The following is a 19489-nucleotide window of genomic DNA, read 5'->3' as shown; positions in this document are numbered from 1 at the left end:
GTTGATAGAACAGAGTATCAAACATTCCCTGTCCCTTATCAAGGGGTCTTTCGGGCGCGAATTCTCTCGCTCCGCCTCAAATTGCCCACATCTACGCCCCTTCCCTCCTCTTTTCTTTGGCGCCTTTTTAACTGTCTTCGGGTGCGGGGCGATGGGGGGGCGGCTACCTCCTCCCCTTCTGATTCGGAAAGGATGGTAGGGAGTGGTGGGGGTTGGCCCGACACTTCAGGCGATTTCTCTCTACCCTTCTCTGCAGCCGAAGGGCCTTGGTCTCCCTTCTCCTCCCCCTCTGTCTGTAACTGCTTCACATTCCTGGGGAGGGAGTGCGTGGGAAACGAGTCTGTTGCCTGTTCAAGGTTTTCCCCTTCTATCTGGGAAGCCTCCTCCTCCCCTCCAGACGACTCAGCCCAACTGCCCCCCTGTCCTAGGTCATTCTCAGAAACATCAGAATCCCAACCATACATCCTGACATCATCCCCTTCTCCATGCTGTGCTCCCTCCCACCCTGTTGGTTTGGGGCGATGAGGGAATTTCTCATGAAAGTCTCTCACTAAAATGGGGACGTGAACGTTTTCTGCTTTTTCCCAGGATCTGTCGACTGGCCCATAATTCTTCCAATGAATTAGATATTGCAGCTGATTTCTCCTTCTCCTGGAGTCCAGGATCTGTTCCACTTCAAACTTTGTTTGTTCCCCCACCAATATCGGTGCCCCTGGAGATTCTATCGGCCTCAACTCACTGGGGGGGGCGGCCTTCGTTAGCAAGGAACGATGGAATACTGGGTGCATTTTAAAAGTCTCTGGCAACTTTGAACGAAAAGCCACTGGATTTATTTGAGCCTGGATCTCGAAGGGTCCCACTCTCCTATCCTGCAACTTCCTCCACTTACCCGGCATGTTAAAAAAGCGGGTTGACAGCCATACTTGATCGCCCACCTGGAGGGGGACCCCCTCACACCGACGTTGATCAGCAACTCTTTTGTATTCCCTTTTGGCTTTGTCTAATTGTTGTTTCAACACTTTCTGTGCTGCCTGTAATTCCTGTAGGAATTCCTCTGCCGCTGGCACAGGCCCGCCACCTGTGCTGCTGGGAAAAGCTTTGGGATGAAATCCATAATTAGCAAAGAAGGGTGTTTGCCCAGTGCTGGTGTGCACGGAGTTATTGTAGGCGAATTCTGCAACATGTAAATAGGAAATCCAGTCATTTTGCTGGTAAGATACGTAACAACGCAGGTACCTCTCTAAAACTGCGTTAAGTTTCTCAGTTTGCCCATCAGTCTGAGGGTGGTGAGAGGAGGAGAGCCTTAGCTCCATTTTCAACTGCTTCCAAACAGCCTTCCAAAATTTAGCTGTGAAGTGGGTGCCTCTATCTGAGACGAGGCTGTCTGGCAACCCATGCAATCTGTAAATCTCTTTGATGAACACCTTTGCCGTTTCTTTGGCGTCCAAGGCACCAGAGCAAGGGAGGAAGTGGGCCATTTTAGTCAATGAATCCACAATCACCAAAATAGCAGTCATTCCTTGTGACCTTGGTAGATCGGTTATAAAATCCATGGAGAGATCCTGCCACGGCCCCTTCGGAGTGGCTAGAGGTTCCAACAACCCTGCAGGCCTCCCTGTGCTTGCCTTTGCCCTTAAACACACGGCGCAGGATTTTACATAGTTCTCAACATCTCTGCGCATTTGAGGCCACCAAAAATCCTTAGCTGCATTTTGAATGGTTTTAAAAATGCCGAAGTGTCCAGCTGTGACATTGTCATGGCATTGACGCAATACTCTGAGTCTGAAGTCCCCTTTTGGCACATATCTGGCAGTTTTAAACCACAACAACCCATCCCTCCAGTGGAAACTTACTTCTGAGTCCGTGCTCTGCTCCATTTCCTGGATGTAATGTTGTATGTCTGGATCCCCCTGCTGGGCCCTCTTGAGCTCTTCTTCCCAGGACGGCTGACAGGCTCCTAACGTGAGTTTTTTCAGTGGGATGATGTGTTGGAGGGGGGTGTCAGCCTTTTCGTCTTTGTATTGGGGTTGTCTGGATAGGGCATCCGCCCTCTGATTTTTTGTATGGGAGTGGTACTTTATTTTGAAGTTAAACCTGGCAAAAAACTGTGACCAGCGTATCTGTCTCTGGTTCAATTTCCGAGCAGTCTGTAGGCTCTCGAGGTTCTTATGATCGGATCGTACTTCTATCTGATGTTGAGCCCCCTCCAAATATTGCCTCCAGTTTTCGAATGCGTCTTTGATAGCTAAAAGCTCATTTTCCCACACAGTATAGTTTTTTTCAGCATCTTTGAGCTTTCTAGAGTAGTATGCACACGGGTGTAGTTCCTTCCCACCCCTGTCAGGCTGCAAGAGAACCCCCCCGATCGCCCGGTCCGAGGCGTCAGCTTCCACGACGAAAGGCCGGGTCGGGTCAGCAAAGCATAGGATAGGTTCGGAGGCGAATTTCTCTTTCAGGTCTTCAAACGCTCTTGTTGCCTGGTCTGTCCATTGAAACTTCCCTTTTCCCCTTAAACAGTCTGTGAGGGGGGCGGTTAGTTTGGAGAAGCCCGGGATGAATTTTCTGTAGTAGTTGGCGAAGCCCAAGAAACGTTGCACGTCTTTCTTGGTGGTCAGTTGTCCCCAATCTAACACACAGCTCACCTTTCTGGGATCCATATCCACTCCCCCTGCTGAAATTCGGTATCCAAGGAAGTCCAGGGAAGACAGGTCAAAGCCACACTTTTCCAGCTTGGCATATAGGTGATTCTCTCTCAGCCTTCTCAGCACAGTTCTCACGTGTTGGTCATGCTCTGACTGACTCCTTGAAAATATCAGAATGTCATCCAGATAACAAACCACGTACTGGTCCAAGAGGTCCCTAAACACTTCGTTCATGAACTTCTGGAACACCCCTGCACTGCCACTTAATCCGAATGGCATGACCAGGTACTCAAATTGACCATAAGAGGTGTTGAAACTCGTCTTCCATTCATGTCCCTCCTTCATTCGGACCAAATTATATGCCCCCCGCAGATCCAACTTTGTGAAAATCGTGGCAGAACGCAGTCGATCTAATAACTCTGGAATTAGGGGCAGGGGGTAGCTGTTCGGGATGGTAATTTGGTTGAGGGCTCGATAATCATTTCAAGGTCATAGCTCACCTCCTTTTTTCTTCACGAAGAGTAGGGGGGCTCCTGCAGGCGACTGCGAGGGACGAATAAATCCCTGCTTCAAGTTCTTTTCCAAAAATTCTTTCAGAGCTACTCTCTCTTGTTCTGTGAGGGAGTAGATTTTGCCTGCTGGAATGCTCGCTCCTGGCACCAAATTGATAGCGCAGTCATACGGCCGATGGGGGGGGTACAGTCTCAGCTTCAGTTTCACTAAACACATCCTCAAAGTCCAGGTATTTCGAGGGGAGGGTCACCTCCTTGACCTCCTGCACAGCTCCTGCTAGGGCTTTTATTGCTTTCTCTGGCTGACAATTTTTGTGACAATACTGGGACGTAAACCACACGACTGCTTCTCTCCAGGCTATTTTTGCGTCATGCTTTATCAACCATGGCATTCCCAGAATCACCTCAAAATTAGACAGGTCCGATACACACAAGGAAATGAACTCTTCGTGCCCCAGGATTTCTAGCTTCAAATCCTCAGTGGCTCTAGTGACCTCCCCGGACTTTAGTGGTCTGCCATCTATCGTCTCCACTGATAAGGGGGCTTCTAGTTTCTGATGCGGGATGTGGTGGCGTTTGACTAGGGCGGTATCAATGAAGTTTGTAGAGGCTCCACTGTCGATCAACGCTGTTGAGTTGAACTGCACTCCTGTGGAAGTTGTAATCCTAATGGGTAATACCAGAACCCCTTTTAGGGGGGGATGAGTTAACGGAGGCCCTTTGCACAGCGCTGCCCCCAGTCCTCCGGCCTGCACTAGGACTGGGTGCTTCCGTTTCCCGACGACCCTGTTCTGTCTCCTTTCAGTTCACAGTCCCTAGCCAGATGGCCTGGCTTGGAACAAATAAAGCAGAGACGTTCTCTGCGACGTCTGTCTCTTTCCTCCTCCGACAGCTTCGTCCGGGCCCCTCCAGAGCCGTCCCCCACGTTGCCTGACGTCCCGGGGGTCAAAGGGATTTTACTGCGGGATACTGAGGCTGAGTATTTTTGCACCTCTTGTTTTCTCTCTAAATGTCTTCCTTCCAGTTGGTGATCAGTTTGTAGGCACAGCTGGATTAGTCCAGACAAATCAGTTGGAGGTGCAACTCTGGCCAGCTCATCCAATATCTCAGCATTCAGTCCACTTCGGTACATAAACATCAGTGCTGAGTCATTGTATCCAGTCTCTTGAGATAAGATCTTAAAGGCATTGGTATATTCCAGCACAGCTCCTTTTCCCTGCTTCAGGGCACTCAATTGCCTAGCCACCGTCTCGGCTCTTTGGGGATCCTGAAACATTTCGGTCAGGGCTTGTATAAATCCTCCATACCTGCCCAGGATGGCATCCTTTCTGATTAGATAGGGGGTGACCCACTTCGCAGCTTCCCCTTCCAATAGACTGATCACAAAGGCCACTTTGGCAGCATCATTGGGGAATTCTGCATCCTTAATGTCCAGGTACATCTCACATTGGGCCACGAAAGTGGAGAGCTGGTCGCTCTGTCCCACATACTTGGGTGGTAGTCCAACTGGGATCTTGGCCACGGCGGCTGCAGGGGCTGCCTGCATTCGATCTATTGTGGATTTCAGGCTCTGATTGTCCAATTTCAAGGTTCTCACAGTTGCTAACAGGCTTTGAACGTCCGACTGTAGGTCTGCCACGCTCGACCTCAGTAGCTTCACTTCTTCCGTCTCAGAAGTGGGGTTTATCCCCCCAGCAGCTCCCTTTTCCATCTTGTCACGTTCAAGTGGCGGGAGCAAGGAGGGTTGAGTAGTTGGTTCTATCAAACTGTTGTGCCCGGGTTGGGACTCAAGAACAGAATCACTTGATGAAAGCAAATCAGTTTTTATTAGAGTAATTTCCAGACATAGGCTTCTCCGCCTCATGAACTCTTAACATGAACCAAAACCCGCAACACGGAAGAGAGTTGATAGAACAGAGTATCAAACATTCCCTGTCCCTTATCAAGGGGTCTTTCGGGCGCGAATTCTCTCGCTCCGCCTCAAATTGCCCACATCTACGCCCCTTCCCTCCTCTTTTCTTTGGCGCCTTTTTAACTGTCTTCGGGTGCGGGGCGATGGGGGGGCAGCTACCTCCTCCCCTTCTGATTCGGAAAGGATGGTAGGGAGTGGTGGGGGTTGGCCCGACACTTCAGGCGATTTCTCTCTACCCTTCTCTGCAGCCGAAGGGCCTTGGTCTCCCTCCTCCTCCCCCTCTGTCTGTAACTCCTTCACATTCCTAGGGGGGGAGTACGTGGGAAACGATTCTGTTGCCTGTTCAAGGTTTTCCCCCTCTATCTGGGAAGCCTCCTCCTCCCCTCCAGACGACTCAGCCCAACTGCTCCCCTCTCCTAGCTCATTCTCAGAAACATCAGAATCCCAACCATACATCCTGACACATACTGACTCTGACAGGGGAGGGAGAACAATAACCATCATGGCTAGTCATAGATACAATGAAATTCCTATTTCACAGAAGAAAAACTGGTGATGCTCAGAACCTACCCCTCCTCCAACAACAGGCAAAATACCAACACACCCCAAATGAATAAAAGTCACCCCCCAAAAGGCAGGCAACATGAAACCCCCACAGCCAACCAACCAAAAGAATCTCTTTAAATTAAACGTTGGGGGGGGGAGCTTGGCGAGAACCAGTGGGGGTGTCTGAGACAGCAATGGTGCCCATGGGGGCTAGGTTGGGAATCCCACCTGCAAAGGTGTTGTTTCACTGACAATTAATTCATAAGCAATATTTAACTGCATCTTAACTTTGCGCCTGAACCTAAAGTTCAAAGTCGCCTGTCATGTAGAAGTAAAATCCAGAATTGGATTATGTATATTTTATATCCCAAAAGTGAGAAAAGCTTATGTCTCTGGGAGTTACATCCATCACTTTAGCCTAGTTTCGGTAGCACAAAAGATTTGGCATAGATATTGAACCTTAGGCCTCTTTCCTTTTCTTTCACACACAGGTGAAAAGAGGAAGCTTCCAGAGAGCTTGACGCTTGAGGATGCCAAGCGGATCCGTGTGCTGGGCGACATCCCGATGGAGCTTGTCAATGAAGTGATGTTGACTATCACAGATCCAGCAGCCATGCTGGGGCCTGAGGTATGGTAAGCAGGAGGGGCATAACTGAGCGCTGCTTCTCCATCTTTAGCAGTGGGGGAATCCTTTTTCAGATCGAGGGCCTGGCTGCCTTCAGAGCAACATTCCAGAGGCCACAGGCCAGTGGTGGGCAGGACCAGAGGCAAAAGTGAGCAGAGCAATGAACGTCAATTTAACCTTTATACAGTTGGCTAGTTTCTAGTCATACTCATGCAACCATCTCTGCCCTCCATCCAGGCAAGCGAGAGGCACTCAGTAACACATTCCAGTCAGGCGAAAACAGTCAACAAGGGCACAAGCAGGGCCAGCAAGGGGTGTGGCCTAAGGAGAGTCCTGATAAGAAGGCCTGGAGAGCAACATTTGGGCCCCATAACCTTTAGGTTTGTCATGGATCCCAGACTGAGGGGAAGGGAGATACGGCCAAACAGCCTCTCCCTCTGTTTTCCCAACCTTCCTGTTAGACTCTCACTGCTGCCTTTGAACGATTGTATTTATTCCCAGCCTGCCTTTCATCAAATAGCCAAAAACTTTGTTATGTCTCCGCGAGAACATGGCACTTAGACATGGGGTGGTATATTGATTAATGGAGACCACGAAGCTTTTATGAAACAAGATTAAAAGTTTACTAAAAGGTTCAAAAGGTTTTCAAAAAGCTCTCTCAAAAAGGAGAGCCAGTAGTGGTTAAGGTGTTGGGACTACGGCCTGGGAGACCAGGGTTCGAATCCCCACACAGCCATGAAGCTCATTGGGTGACCTTGGGCCAGTCACTGCCTCTCAGCCTCATGAAAACCCTATTCATGGGGTCGCCATAAGTCAGAATCTACTTGAAGGCATTTACATTTTCAAAAAGATTGTTCTTAGTGAAATGGTTTAAATGTAAGAATGGTTACATGCACACAAAGCAATCCCAAATGGAGCAGAATGGACTGCCTTCAAGTTGATTCCGTCTTATGGTGACCCTATGAATAGGGTTTTCATGGTAAGCAGTATTCAGAGGGGGTTTACCATTGCCTTCCTCTGAGGCTGAGAGGCAGTGACTGGCCCAAAGTCACCCAGTGAGCTTCATGGCTGTCTGGGGATTCGAACCCTGATCTCCCAGCTCGTAGTCCAACACCTTAACCACTACACCACACAGAATACAGCAACATAAAAGCAGGATAAAAGGGTTCTCTCAAACTAAATGGTCTCTACCCATTAAAAACTTACTAGATCTCTTTCTCAACCCAATTTGTGAGATCCTTCCTTGATCTCAGTGACAAAAGAAGTCCCTAGCTCATATCCTTGAGTTACCTTTGATTTGCATTCTAATCCACATACATTTCAAAGGCGTCAAAGAAAACAATTGCCTCTAACCTATGGTGGTGGTGGTGGTTATGTGCCTTCAAGTTGATTACGACTTATGGCGACACTATGAATCAGCAACCTCCAAGAGCATCTGTCATGAACCAGCCTGTTCAGATCTTGTAAGTTCAGGTCTGTGGCTTCCTTTATGGAATCAATCCATCTCTTGTTTGGCCTTCCTCTTTCTACTCCCTTCTGTTTTTCCCCAGCATTATTGCCTTTTCTAGTGAATCATGTCTTCTCATTATGTGTCCAAACTATACCCTCAGTTTCATCATTTTAGTTTCTAGTGACAGTTCTGGTTTAATTTGTTCTAACACCCAATTATTTGTCTTTTTCGCAGTCGATGGTATGCTCAAAGCTCTCCTCCAATACCACATTTCAAATGAGTTGATTTTTCTCTTATCCGCCTTTTTCACTGTCCAACTTGACATCCATACATAGAGATTGGGAATACCATGGTCTGAATGATCCTGACTTTAGTGTTCAGTGATACATTGTTGCATTTGAGGACCTTTTCTAGTTCTCCCATAGCTGCCCTCCCCAGTCCTAGCCTTCTTCTGATTTCTTGACTATTGTCTCCCTTTTGGTTAATGATTGTGCCAAGGTATTGATAATCCTTGACAAGTTCAATGTCCTCAGTGCCAACTTTAAAGTTACATAAATCTTCTGTTGTCATTACTTTAGTCGTTTTGACGTTCAGCTGTAGTCCTGCTTTTGTGCTTTCCTCTTGAACTTTCATCAGCATTCATTTCAAATCATTACTGGTTTCTGCTAGTAGTATGGTATCGTCTGCATATCTTAAATTATTGATATTTTTCCCTCCAGTTTTCACTCCTCCTTCATCTTGGTCCAATCCCGCTTGTCGTATGATACGTTCTGCATATAGATTAAACAAATAGGGTGATAAAATACACCCCTGTCTCATACCCTGTCAGATTGGGGACCAATCGGTTTCTCCATATTCTGTTCTTACAGTAGCCTCTTGTCCAGAGTATAGGTTGCCAGATCAGCACAATCAGATGCTGTGGCACCCACATTTCTTTTAAAGCATTCCATAGTTTTTCATGATCCACACAGTCAAAGGCTTTGCTGTAATCTATAAAGCACAGGATGATTTTCTTCTGAAATTCCTTGGTCTGTTCCATTATCCAACATATGTTTGCGATATGATCTCTGGTGCCTCTTCCTTTTCTAAATCCATCTTGGACATCCGGCATTTCTCGCTCCATATATGGTAAGAGCCTTTGTTGTAGAATCTTGAGCATTACTTTACTTGCATGGGATATTAAGGCAATAGTTTGATAATTACTGCATTCACTGGGATCCCCTTTCTTTGGAATTGGGATATATATTGAATGCTTCTAGTCTGTGGGCCATTGTTTAGTTTTCCATATTTCTTGACAAATTTTTGTCAAAATTTGGACAGATTCAGTCTCAGTAACTTGTAGCAACTCTTTTGGTATGCCATCTGTTCCTGGTGAATTGTTTCTTCCAAGTATTTTAAGAGCAGCATTCACCTCACATTCTAAAATTTCTGGTTCTTCATCATACAGCTCCTCCATGAATGAATCTATCATCCTTGCATCTCTTTTATAGAGTTCTTCAATGTATTGCTTCCATCTTTTATTTCATCTTGGTCAGTCAATGTCCCCTGTTGATTATTCAACATCCCTACTCTTGGTTTAAATTTCCCTTTCATTTCTCTAATCTTTTGGAATAGGGCTCTTGTTCTTCCCTTTTTGTTGACCTCTTGTATTTCTATACAATAACTATTGTAATAGTTCTCTTTGTCCCTACATACTAGTCGCTGTATTGTTGCATTTAGGGTTCTGACTGTGTTTCTATCTCCTCTTGCTTTTGCTTTCCTTCTCTCTTTAACCATTTTAAGAGTTTCTTCAGTCACCCTTTGAGGTCTTTCTTTTTAACGAGAGGTATTGTCTTTTTACATTCTTCCCTGATAATGTCTCTGACTTCAGTCCATAGTTCTTCTGGTTCTGTGTCAACTACGTTTAAAGCCTCAAATCTGTTCCTTATTTTATCTTTATATTCTTCTGGGATGTTATTTAAATTGTATTTTGGCATTATGATTGCTTTGTTCTTCTTTAGCTTTACTCTGATTTCCGATACGACCAGTTCATGATCTGTACCGCAGTCTGCTCCTGGTCTTGTTTTTGCAGAAAGTATGGAACTTCTCCATCTTCTGCTACCAGTTATATAATCAATTAGATTCCTATACTGACCATTTGGTGATGTCCACATGTACAGTCATCTTTTCGGTTGCTCAAAAAATGTGTTTGCAAGAAACAAATTATTGGCTTCACAGAATTCAATAAGTCTTTCTCCTGCTTCGTTTCTGTCTCCTAAGCCCCATTTCCTCACACCTTCTAGTTCTCTTCTGTTCCCTACTTTTGCACTCCAGTCCCCCATGATTATCAGCACATCTTGTTTTGGTGTGTGATCAATTTCCTCCTGTACTTCTGTGTAAAATCTTTCCAATTCCTCTTTTACTGTGTTTGCCGTTGGAGCATAGACTTGGATGATGGTTATGTTAATAGGTTTCCCATTTAATCTCATTGATATCACTCTCTCAGACCTTGCATTGTAGCTCCTAATTGCTTTTGTTACATCACTTCTCACTATTAAAGCAACCCCATTTCTTCTTATTTTCTCACTTCCTGCATAAAATATTTTGTAGTTGCCTGATCGAAAATGTCCCATTCCCGTCCATTTTAATTCACTCACGCCAAGTATTGTAATGTTGATGCATTCCATTTCTTTCTTGACAATTTCTAACTTTCCCTGGTTCATGCTTCTTACATTCCGTGTTCTTATTGTGTGTGTCGTACAACTCTGAACTCTCCTAACCTATGGTAGGCAAAGCTTATCTTCCCTTAATTAATTTGTGACACCTTCCAAGTTATTTTTTCCAGATAGACAAAGCCATGAGTCTGGCCACAAGTTAACCCCATAATCCCCAAAAAGACCACATCAAGGATTTTAATTTTTTTATAACATTCCATTTCCTTCACAACATACCACTCCAAACCTTGCACGTTAACATTAATGAGTTCCACCGGAGTTTTGTTTTCCTTCACCTGCAGACCAGTCTGCTCTCAGCCAATGCAGCCCGGGATGAGACGGCCCGCCTAGAGGAGCGCCGTGGTATCATCGAATTCCACGTCATCGGCAACTCCCTGTCGCAGAAATCAAACAAGAAGATTCTCATGTGGCTGGTTGGGCTGCAGAATGTTTTTTCACACCAGCTGCCTCGAATGCCCAAGGAGTATATCACCCGCCTGGTTTTTGATCCGTAGGTTGAGGAGTGGTTCTGTGGCCCATCCTGGATCATAAAGGGTAGTGATAGAAATGGGCATGCCCATAAAGGAGGAGCTGCATTAAGACCATAGTGCTAGCCTTTAAAAAAAAAACCCAATATGTTTTTTAACCTTTTTTTAAAAAAAATCTTCAGAGCTTTTTACAAAAATGTTTTTAAAGTTGTTTTGTTTTAATGTATGTTAATATATGTTTTTATGATGTTTTAAAGTGTTTTTAGTGCTTTTGTTTGCTGCCCTGGGCTCCTGCTGGGAGGAAGGGTGGGATGTAAATCAAATAAATAAATAAATAAACCCCAAATCCTGAGTCACTGAAATTGGGAAACTTGCAAATCAGTGCAGATTTATCAAGTAAAAGCTCGTGAATATGAACTGAAGGGCTTATTTCCTGAACAAATTACCAACAAAAGATGTTCAACCATATTAGTATATGAAACTGAGCCCCCATACAACATCTGATCAAGAACATAGTCTCTTCCCCCCCAACTATGCAGTATCTTTTGTAACTATATTGACCTTTCACAGAGGCCACACTGCCACAGTATTCTATGATTGTCCCTTCTAGCTTCAAAGTTACCTGATTGACAGAAGAAACTAATGCTTGAACAGAAGAGAAAATAGTACACAGTTCCTTTATTCTAGTGTTTGGGGCAATATAGCGTAATACCTGTCATTAGTGTTGTGTTTTTTTTTTTAAAAAAACAACCCTCTATTTCTAGGTGTCCTCAGATATTAGGGCAGGGATGGGGAATCAGTCTGGCCAGTGATCAGAGAGAGTAGCTAAGTAGAGAGTTGCTCCCAGAAACTCTCTTTGAGTATAGAGAGTTGCTGGGAGTTGTACTCAAAAACCTTCTGGAGGGTCACAGGTTTCCCATCCCTGTGTTAGAGTGTTTGTGGACATTCTGCAGCAGCTCAACTAATGGGTTTTAGGTGGAGGTAGCTTGCCTAGTAGTGCATCTCCTGTTGATTCTAATTGAAGTACAGAGGGTTTATCCACGTAGGGGCCTAAGTTGATGTAATCATTTCTTCCCAGGGAACTCTGGAAATTGTGCATTTGTGAGGGAGCAGGGATTTCTAACGTAACTAAACTAAAAATCCTCAAAAGTTTCCAGGATTCTAAGGGGGAAGCACTGACCTCTAAAAATGCTATCAGACAAACAAACAAAAATGCATGTTTGTAGTGTAGATGGGAGCAGTCACTGTTGTATTCATCTGTTTAACTCAGTCCAAAAAAAGTAGAGAGCGGGACAAGAATATGATGTTTAATGTTCCTCTCCCGACTCTCATAGGAACATAGGTTGTTGCAGTTAAAAGGTTTTGTTGTTAGTGTATTTGCCGCCCTGGGTGGGATATAAATTGAATAACAACAATGATAATAGGAAGCTGCCTTATACTGAGTCAGAACATTAGTCCATGTAGCTCAGTATTGTTCACACTGATTGGCAGCAGCTCTCCAGCATTTCAGGCAGGAGTCTCTCCCAGCCCTGCCTGGAGCTCCCAGGGATTGAACCTGGGACCTTCTGCATGCAGTGCAGATGCTCCACCCTTCTCCAGTCCCAACACTTCATTTTGTTTGTCTCCTTCACAGCAAACACAAGACTCTGGCGCTGATCAAGGATGGCCGAGTGATTGGAGGCATCTGCTTTCGAATGTTCCCGACACAGGGGTTCACGGAGATTGTCTTCTGTGCTGTGACATCCAATGAGCAAGTCAAGGTGGGGTGGTTGGCGGTTGTTTGTGTTATCATGTAGGACTTGCGTGTGAGACGGTATCTGGACTGGAAGGGTGATCGCCAAGAGAGAGAATTGAGCTCTAAACTTAACATTTGGGATTCTTCTAAATATATTCCTGCTTCTGGGCTGTATTCAACAAAATAATTGCCCTAGCATAAGGATTAGCTCTAGCGCAATGAGACTTCCCCTCCTCTCCCAGGACAGATTTGCCGGGGGGGGGGGGGGAGAGAACATTCTGGTTACTCAAGAATGATTTGCTTAGCTGTACATTGAGTACAACCCTCTGCTGATAACACGGGTGCTCTGAACATGGATGGACACAGTGGTGGCTGGTGCCCGTTGGGACTGCTGTGGCGGAAGGCTGGGAGCCCAGACAGTAGGTGGAGCCAGAGCCAATGACTAATTCTGGTTTTGTCCCCGTCCTCTTCTACAAGGGCAGCTCTGAGACTAAGATGCAGGAGGAAGCCGACAGATATAGCCACCCCTGGACCAGTTGTAAGGGGGAAGCTAGGCGGGTGGGGCTTAGCTGAGGTTGGTGGGGGCATGCCCTGCTCACCCTAATGGACCAGCCTCCACTAAATAGACATGCTGGAAATGCGGTAAAGGACAGGCCAGAAATGGGTTCCTACTTACTAGGGGATCCCTGAAATATAAAGAAAAATGCTGTGTCTGTGGTGATGGTGCAAGCCAGACTACACATGTATGGATGCTGCCCTTGCATACCTTTACAAGTGGGACCTGCAGCTTAATATTGCAGTGTGGCATTCTGCTGTTCAGGATTCCACTCCTTCTCCGTTCCTCGTTTTCTGTTTATTTCCCCCCAATAATCAGACAGTGTTCCATGGCCTCTAACGCCACTCAGTCCACATTGAACTGTTTTGTGGTCCCTCCTCCATTAGGGTTTTGTTCCTCCGCCCCTGTATTTCTTTAAACCTTTGGATTTGCTTAAACCTGCTGAAAGACTGGGCGGCAGGCGCTGGAAAGGTGCTGTAGGCAGACCACGCCAGCATAGAGGAAGAGGGGGTAGATGCATTATACCCATCCCCTGTTCCGGGTCTGCCCAAAACCAGACGATAACTGGGGGACGCAAGGTTCCTACCGACCTTCGTCTGCTGTTGTGCAATGCCAGGTCTGTGGTACAAAAAACTTCACTCATCCACGACATGATCTTGGATGAGTGTGCAGACCTGGCATGTATTACGGAGACTTGGCTGGATGAGGCCTCTGCACCCATTCTCGAGGCCATGTGTCCGCCGGGTTTCCGCTGCGCACAGCAGCCGAGGGTGGGCAGGCGGGGAGGGGGTGTGGCAGTCATTTACCGGGAGTCCTTGGTTTTTGCCAGATCTCCTCTCCATAAGACCAAGTTTGTTGACTGCATGTACTGGAGGTTGGGCCCGAAGGGCAGTTTAGGGATCCTGCTGGTGTACCGCCCACCCCGCTGCACAGCAGACTCCCTGGCCGAGGTGCTGGAGGTGGTCTCAGCTGTACGGGCGTTGTCCCCAGAATTGTTAGTGCTGGGTGACTTCAACGTGCACGCCGGGACCACTCTCACTGGAGCCCCTCGGGATTTCCTGGAAACCATGGCTTCCTGGGAACTGCACCTCAGTAATACTGGGCCCACCCATGTAGCCGGTCATGCTCTCGACCTTGTGCTTGTCCTGGGAGAGGAGAAAAGTGCTCTGAAGTTGGGAGTGGTTCTTTCCACTCCTGTGTCATGGTCAGATCACCACCTGGTAAACATGGACTTCACGCTGCCACACCCTCTCCGCAGGGGTGATGGACCTATTAGAATGGTCTGCCCCAGGCGCCTGATGGATCCTAATGGATTCCTGACTGCGCTAGGGGAACTGGAACCTGCAGAAGGTTGCCCGGTTGAAACCCTGGTGATGGAGTGGAATGGAAAGATCACCGGGGCGTTAGACCGGGTGGCTCCGAAACGTCCTCTCCCCCTGAATAGAACTCAGTTAGCACCGTGGTATACACCACGGCTGCGTATTCTGAGACAGGAGGTGAGACAACTAGAACGCCGGTGGCGGAAATCCCGCTCCGAAGGTGTCCGGACACAAGTTAGAGCAGCAGTAACTGCCTACCAAGTGGCAATAAGGACAGAAAAGAAGGCTTTCTTTACTGCCTCTATTGCGTCTGCAGAGTGCTGTCCCAGGAGGTTGTTCCAAGTGGTCCGAAGCCTGGTCGGTCCAGTTGCTCAGGAACCCTTGGAACAGTCAAAAGCCTCCTGTGATACTTTGGCTAAGCACTTTGCTGATAAAATCGAACACATACGGAGCTCGATCCCGTGCGCCATGGATACAGTGAATGAATCAGAGTTGACCGGTTGCATGCCGGTATGCTGGGATCATTTTCAGCCTCTCTCTTCTGAGGATGTGGACAAGGTGCTCTCGACTGTAAGGCCTACCACCTGTCTAACTGACCCTTGCCCATCGTGGCTCATCATGAGATGCAGAGAGAAGTTGGGTGAGGAGATCAAGGCGGTGGTAAACGCATCCTTGAAAGAGGGTATGATGCCATCAGCCCTCAAGGAGGCAATTGTAAAGCCCATCTTAAAGAAGCCCTCCTTGGATCCCCAAGTTTTTAATAACTTTCGCCCAATTTCGAATTTACCATTCTTGGGCAAGGTCATTGAGCGAGTGGTGGCCAATCAGTTGTCGACACACTTGGATAAAACGGATTACTTAGATCCATACCAATCGGGCTTCAGGACTGGTCACGGAACTGAAACAGCCTTGGTCGCTCTGGTAGATGATATGAGGAGGGCATTAGATAGGGGAGAATTTACCTTCCTTGTCCTCCTCGATCTCTCAGCGGCTTTTGATACTGTCGACCACAGTATCCTTTTATATCGCCTAGAGGGATTGGGAATAGGAGGCACTGTATTACGGTGGTTCCACTCCTTTCTCTCTGATAGGTACCAACAGGTGGCATTGGGGGAGGAGGTTTCAGACCCTTGGCCTCTCAATTGTGGTGTGCCACAGGGCTCTATCCTCTCTCCCATGCTATTTAACATCTATATGAAGCCGCTGGGGGCAATCATCAGGAGATTTGGGCTGCAGTGTCACCAATATGCAGATGACACTCAGCTCTATCTCTCATTTAAATCTTCACCAGAGTTGGCTGTGGAGACCGTGTCCAAGTGCCTGGAGTCCGTGAGTGGATGGATGGGAAGGAATAGGCTGAAACTGAACCCTGACAAGACCAAGGTACTGCTCGTGGGGGACAAGAGAAGGTTGGGAACCGTTGACCTGAAGTTCAATGGGGTGAGTTTACCCCTAAAGGACCAGGTCCGCAACCTCGGGGTTGTACTTGATTCCAAGCTGTCCATGGAGGCTCAGATTTCGGCTGTGAGCCGGGCAGCTTGGTACCAACTACGCCTTATACGTAGGCTGCAACCCTACCTTCCTGTTCATCAGCTCCCACTGGTAGTACATGCCCTGGTCACCTCTCGATTAGATTACTGTAATGCGCTCTACGTGGGGTTACCCTTGAAAACGGTCCAGAAACTACAACTTATTCAAAATGCGGCGGCTTGATTACTCACAAACAGTCGTCGCCGGGACCACATCACGCCAGTGTTGTTCGATCTACACTGGCTTCCAGTTGTTTTCCGGGCCCAATTCAAGGTGTTGGTTTTAACCTTTAAATCCCTACACGGTCTCGGCCCAGTTTATCTAAAGGAGCGCCTACAACGCCACCAATTATGCCGCCTGACAAGATCGGCCACACAAGGCCTTCTCTCAGTCCCGCCAACCTAGCTGCTTTGGTTGGCGGGCACTAGAGAGAAGGCCTTTTCAGTGGCGGCCCCCACCCTCTGGAACTCCCTCCCACAAGATCTTCGGCACATCTCTTCCCTGAATATGTTCCGCAAGGCCTTAAAGACCTGGCTTTTTCAGCAGGCTTTCGGGACTTCTGGGGAGGCTTAATATTCTTCTGTTTTAAATGCCTCCTATTATGTATTGTTTGCTCTTACAATTTATATATTTCACTGTATTTTTATATTGTATTCTGCCATATTTATTGTATGTACATCGCCTAGAGTGGCCACTGGCCAGATAGGTGACACATAAATTAAATTTATTATTATTATTTATTATTATGATAGCGCCCTCTGCTGTGCAGATGGTGCCATTTTGGCTACATAAGCAACAGCACTCACAGCCTGAACATCGGAAAGAGAAGGAATCGGTGGTGACTAGTGGTTCCATGTTGGTGAGGTAGCAGAATCTGCTCCAGCTTATAGTCTGAAATTTCAAGGAGCTGTCTAAGGTGCTGCTTGGACAGCTCCTTGAAAGTTTGACTAAAACCCGGAGCGGATTCCACTGCCCCACTGACATGGAGCCACCAGCTGCTACTGGCAGGAAAGATACTGCCTTCAGACATTGGCAGCACAGACCATTTTACAGGAATAAGCTCTCTGCTGGTCCTAGTTGGGCATTAGGCTGAAGCCACTTCCTTCTCTTCAGCCAGCCTGTGGCTTAAAGTAGGGACAAAAATTAGCTTGGAGGATATGTGCCCTCAAATGAGGAAGAAAGTGGGCCAAGAATCATTGCAGCTATTCTGGCTAAAGACTAGTTGCTGGCCAAGCCCAGACTCATGGTTCCCATATGCCCGGTAGTCTCTTACACCTATGTGCTCAGCCGGCTGGGGAAGATGCCAAAATGGCCACCGGCAACTACTTCGGATTCACCCATAGCAGGGCTGCTGCCCAGTATAGTCTTTTCTTCTCGCTGCGTGCTTGGCTGCTGCACAACAGCTTCCACGGGCTGCCCAGCAGTGGAGAAGCTCCCCATCCCCTGCTCTTCCAATAAGACCCACCTCTGCCCAGCCAGGGCTCCCCGACTGGGAAATGCAGGACGTGCTGGAGGATGGACTCAGGCACAAAGGACAGGCCATTGGGAGTGGCTGGTGAACCAGCACCAGGACTCGTATTGCTTCTGCATGGGCCACTTCAACCTGCTCAACTGCTTCACCATCGCAGAGAACGAGAGCAGGGCCCACATCCGCTTCAGTCTCTTGGGGGGGGGATGCTGCGGTTGTGCAGGCCTCCTGCTGACAGGCCCGCCGAGGCTTGAGTCCTGGAACCTCACAGCCACCGGGCGCTCCCACCCCCCGGGAGGAAGGGGAGGCAAGAGAAATGGCGGCAAGCCGCACCAGGGGAGCAATAACCTTTTACCTGCTTGTCGCCCTACTCCATGGTTAACATAATTTCAGTTTTCTGACACCTTCATAGAGCGGGGTGTGACGCCCTTCCCTGGCTCTCCCTGTCAGGTTCCTACCTGCTCGTGGCTACTGCCTTTCACTAGGCACCACCAGGGACTCCACCAGTCCGGACTGTCCTTTTTTATGGTTTCTCTCTCCGCTCTAGCACAGATCTCAATAGATCCCCCTGCTAGGCAGCACCACCAGTCACGTTCTACAACCAATGTTCCCAGAGACCTTGCCTGAGTCTCTCTATCCAGTTACATTCGTGACTGCGTGCCTATGCTGTTCCCAACCCCCTTGTATCAATGCAGATAACTCATAACTCGGGGTTGCTCTGGATACTTATAATGTTATCTTCTCCTCTTCACTGCTGCCACCATTTGTTACTGTTTCCCTTCAGCCTTGGTTATTACCTTACCCTCCCTTCTGGTCTGTGAAACCCCAGCCAAGGATCAGGCCTTCGGTAAACCAAAATAGTATTTATTAAATAACATTAATAACAAGATAACTTTGATTATGATCTACAAGCTTATGGTTTCATCTATTACTGTGATATTTGACTTATTACTAATCCGAACTCCACCTCCCTCTTTCTCCACACTCTCCTGACATACACCAACTCACACCCACCTCCAAACTCCACCAAAACAACCCACTCACGTCCACTCAGATTCAACTGTCATCCTTCCATTTATACTCTCAGCCATCCAAACACTCAGCCTATCATCCAGCATTCTACTGCTCATTTACTCCCCCCTCCTCTTTCATTCCACTTACCATGTATCTTCTATACAAACAGCACTTACCATATATACATTAATACAGGAACATCACATGGGGAGGGCAGCTTATGGGCTTCCCGTGGTGAACTCTGACTTTTATCCTGTGTTTATGTATATGGATATTGTTTATGTATTTTGCTTTGTAAATTAATTTGATATTTTTATTGTACCTTGTGTATTCTATTGTAAACCTCTTTGAGATCTTTTAGATGGTAAGGGGTCTATAAATGGAAGAAATCATCATCATCATCATGGGGCGGGCAGGGAGTTCCAGTGATAGGGAGCAACAAGAGAGAGAAAGAGGATCATAGAATCATAGAGTTGGAAGGGGCCTTGTAGGCCATCGAGTCCAACCCCCTGCTCACAGCAGGAAATCCACAGCTAGAGCATCTCCCGCAGATAGCTGTCCAGCCTCTGCTTGAAGACATCCAGCGAAGGGGATCCCACCACCTCCCTAGGCAGTCGGTTCCATTGCCAAACTGCCCTTACTGTCAAGAAGTTCCTTCTAATGTCCAATCTGAATCTACGCTCCTGCAACTTAAAACCATTAGACCTAGTCCTACCCTCTGGGGCAGCAGTGAACAAATCTGTACCCTCCTCTATGTGACAGCCCTTCAGGTACTTAAAGAGTGCAATCATGTCGCCCCTCAGCCTTCTCTTCACCAGACTGAACATGCCAAGTTCCTTCAACCTTTCCTCATAAGACTTGTTCTCCATACCGGCTATCGTCCTCGCCGCCCTCTTCTGAACCCGCTCTAACTTGTCTATGGACAAGGAATGTACCAAGGGGGCTACCAGAAAACAGACGAAAGCCAGAGGACATGGCTGGGGAGGGGGATGCATGAAG

At 47.3% G+C, this 19489-nt stretch overlaps 1 protein-coding gene across 1 annotated transcript in view; it reads left to right on the top strand.

Moving 5' to 3' along the window:
* Nucleotides 1-19489, top strand: part of KAT2A (lysine acetyltransferase 2A) — a 49027-nt gene that overhangs the window by 16599 nt on the left and 12939 nt on the right. Inside the window, exons 9-11 of the mRNA XM_061589591.1 lie at nucleotides 6104-6240; nucleotides 10683-10891; nucleotides 12502-12628. Of these exons, the coding sequence (XP_061445575.1) occupies nucleotides 6104-6240; nucleotides 10683-10891; nucleotides 12502-12628 (473 nt within the window). The remainder of the gene's footprint in view (nucleotides 1-6103; nucleotides 6241-10682; nucleotides 10892-12501; nucleotides 12629-19489) is intronic.

The sequence above is a fragment of the Rhineura floridana genome, chromosome 11 (assembly GCF_030035675.1).
Source record: "Rhineura floridana isolate rRhiFlo1 chromosome 11, rRhiFlo1.hap2, whole genome shotgun sequence".
Taxonomy (NCBI): domain Eukaryota; kingdom Metazoa; phylum Chordata; class Lepidosauria; order Squamata; family Rhineuridae; genus Rhineura; species Rhineura floridana.
The sequence above is the reverse complement of the archived record's forward strand: the minus strand, read 5'-3'. Positions and strand labels throughout refer to the sequence as shown.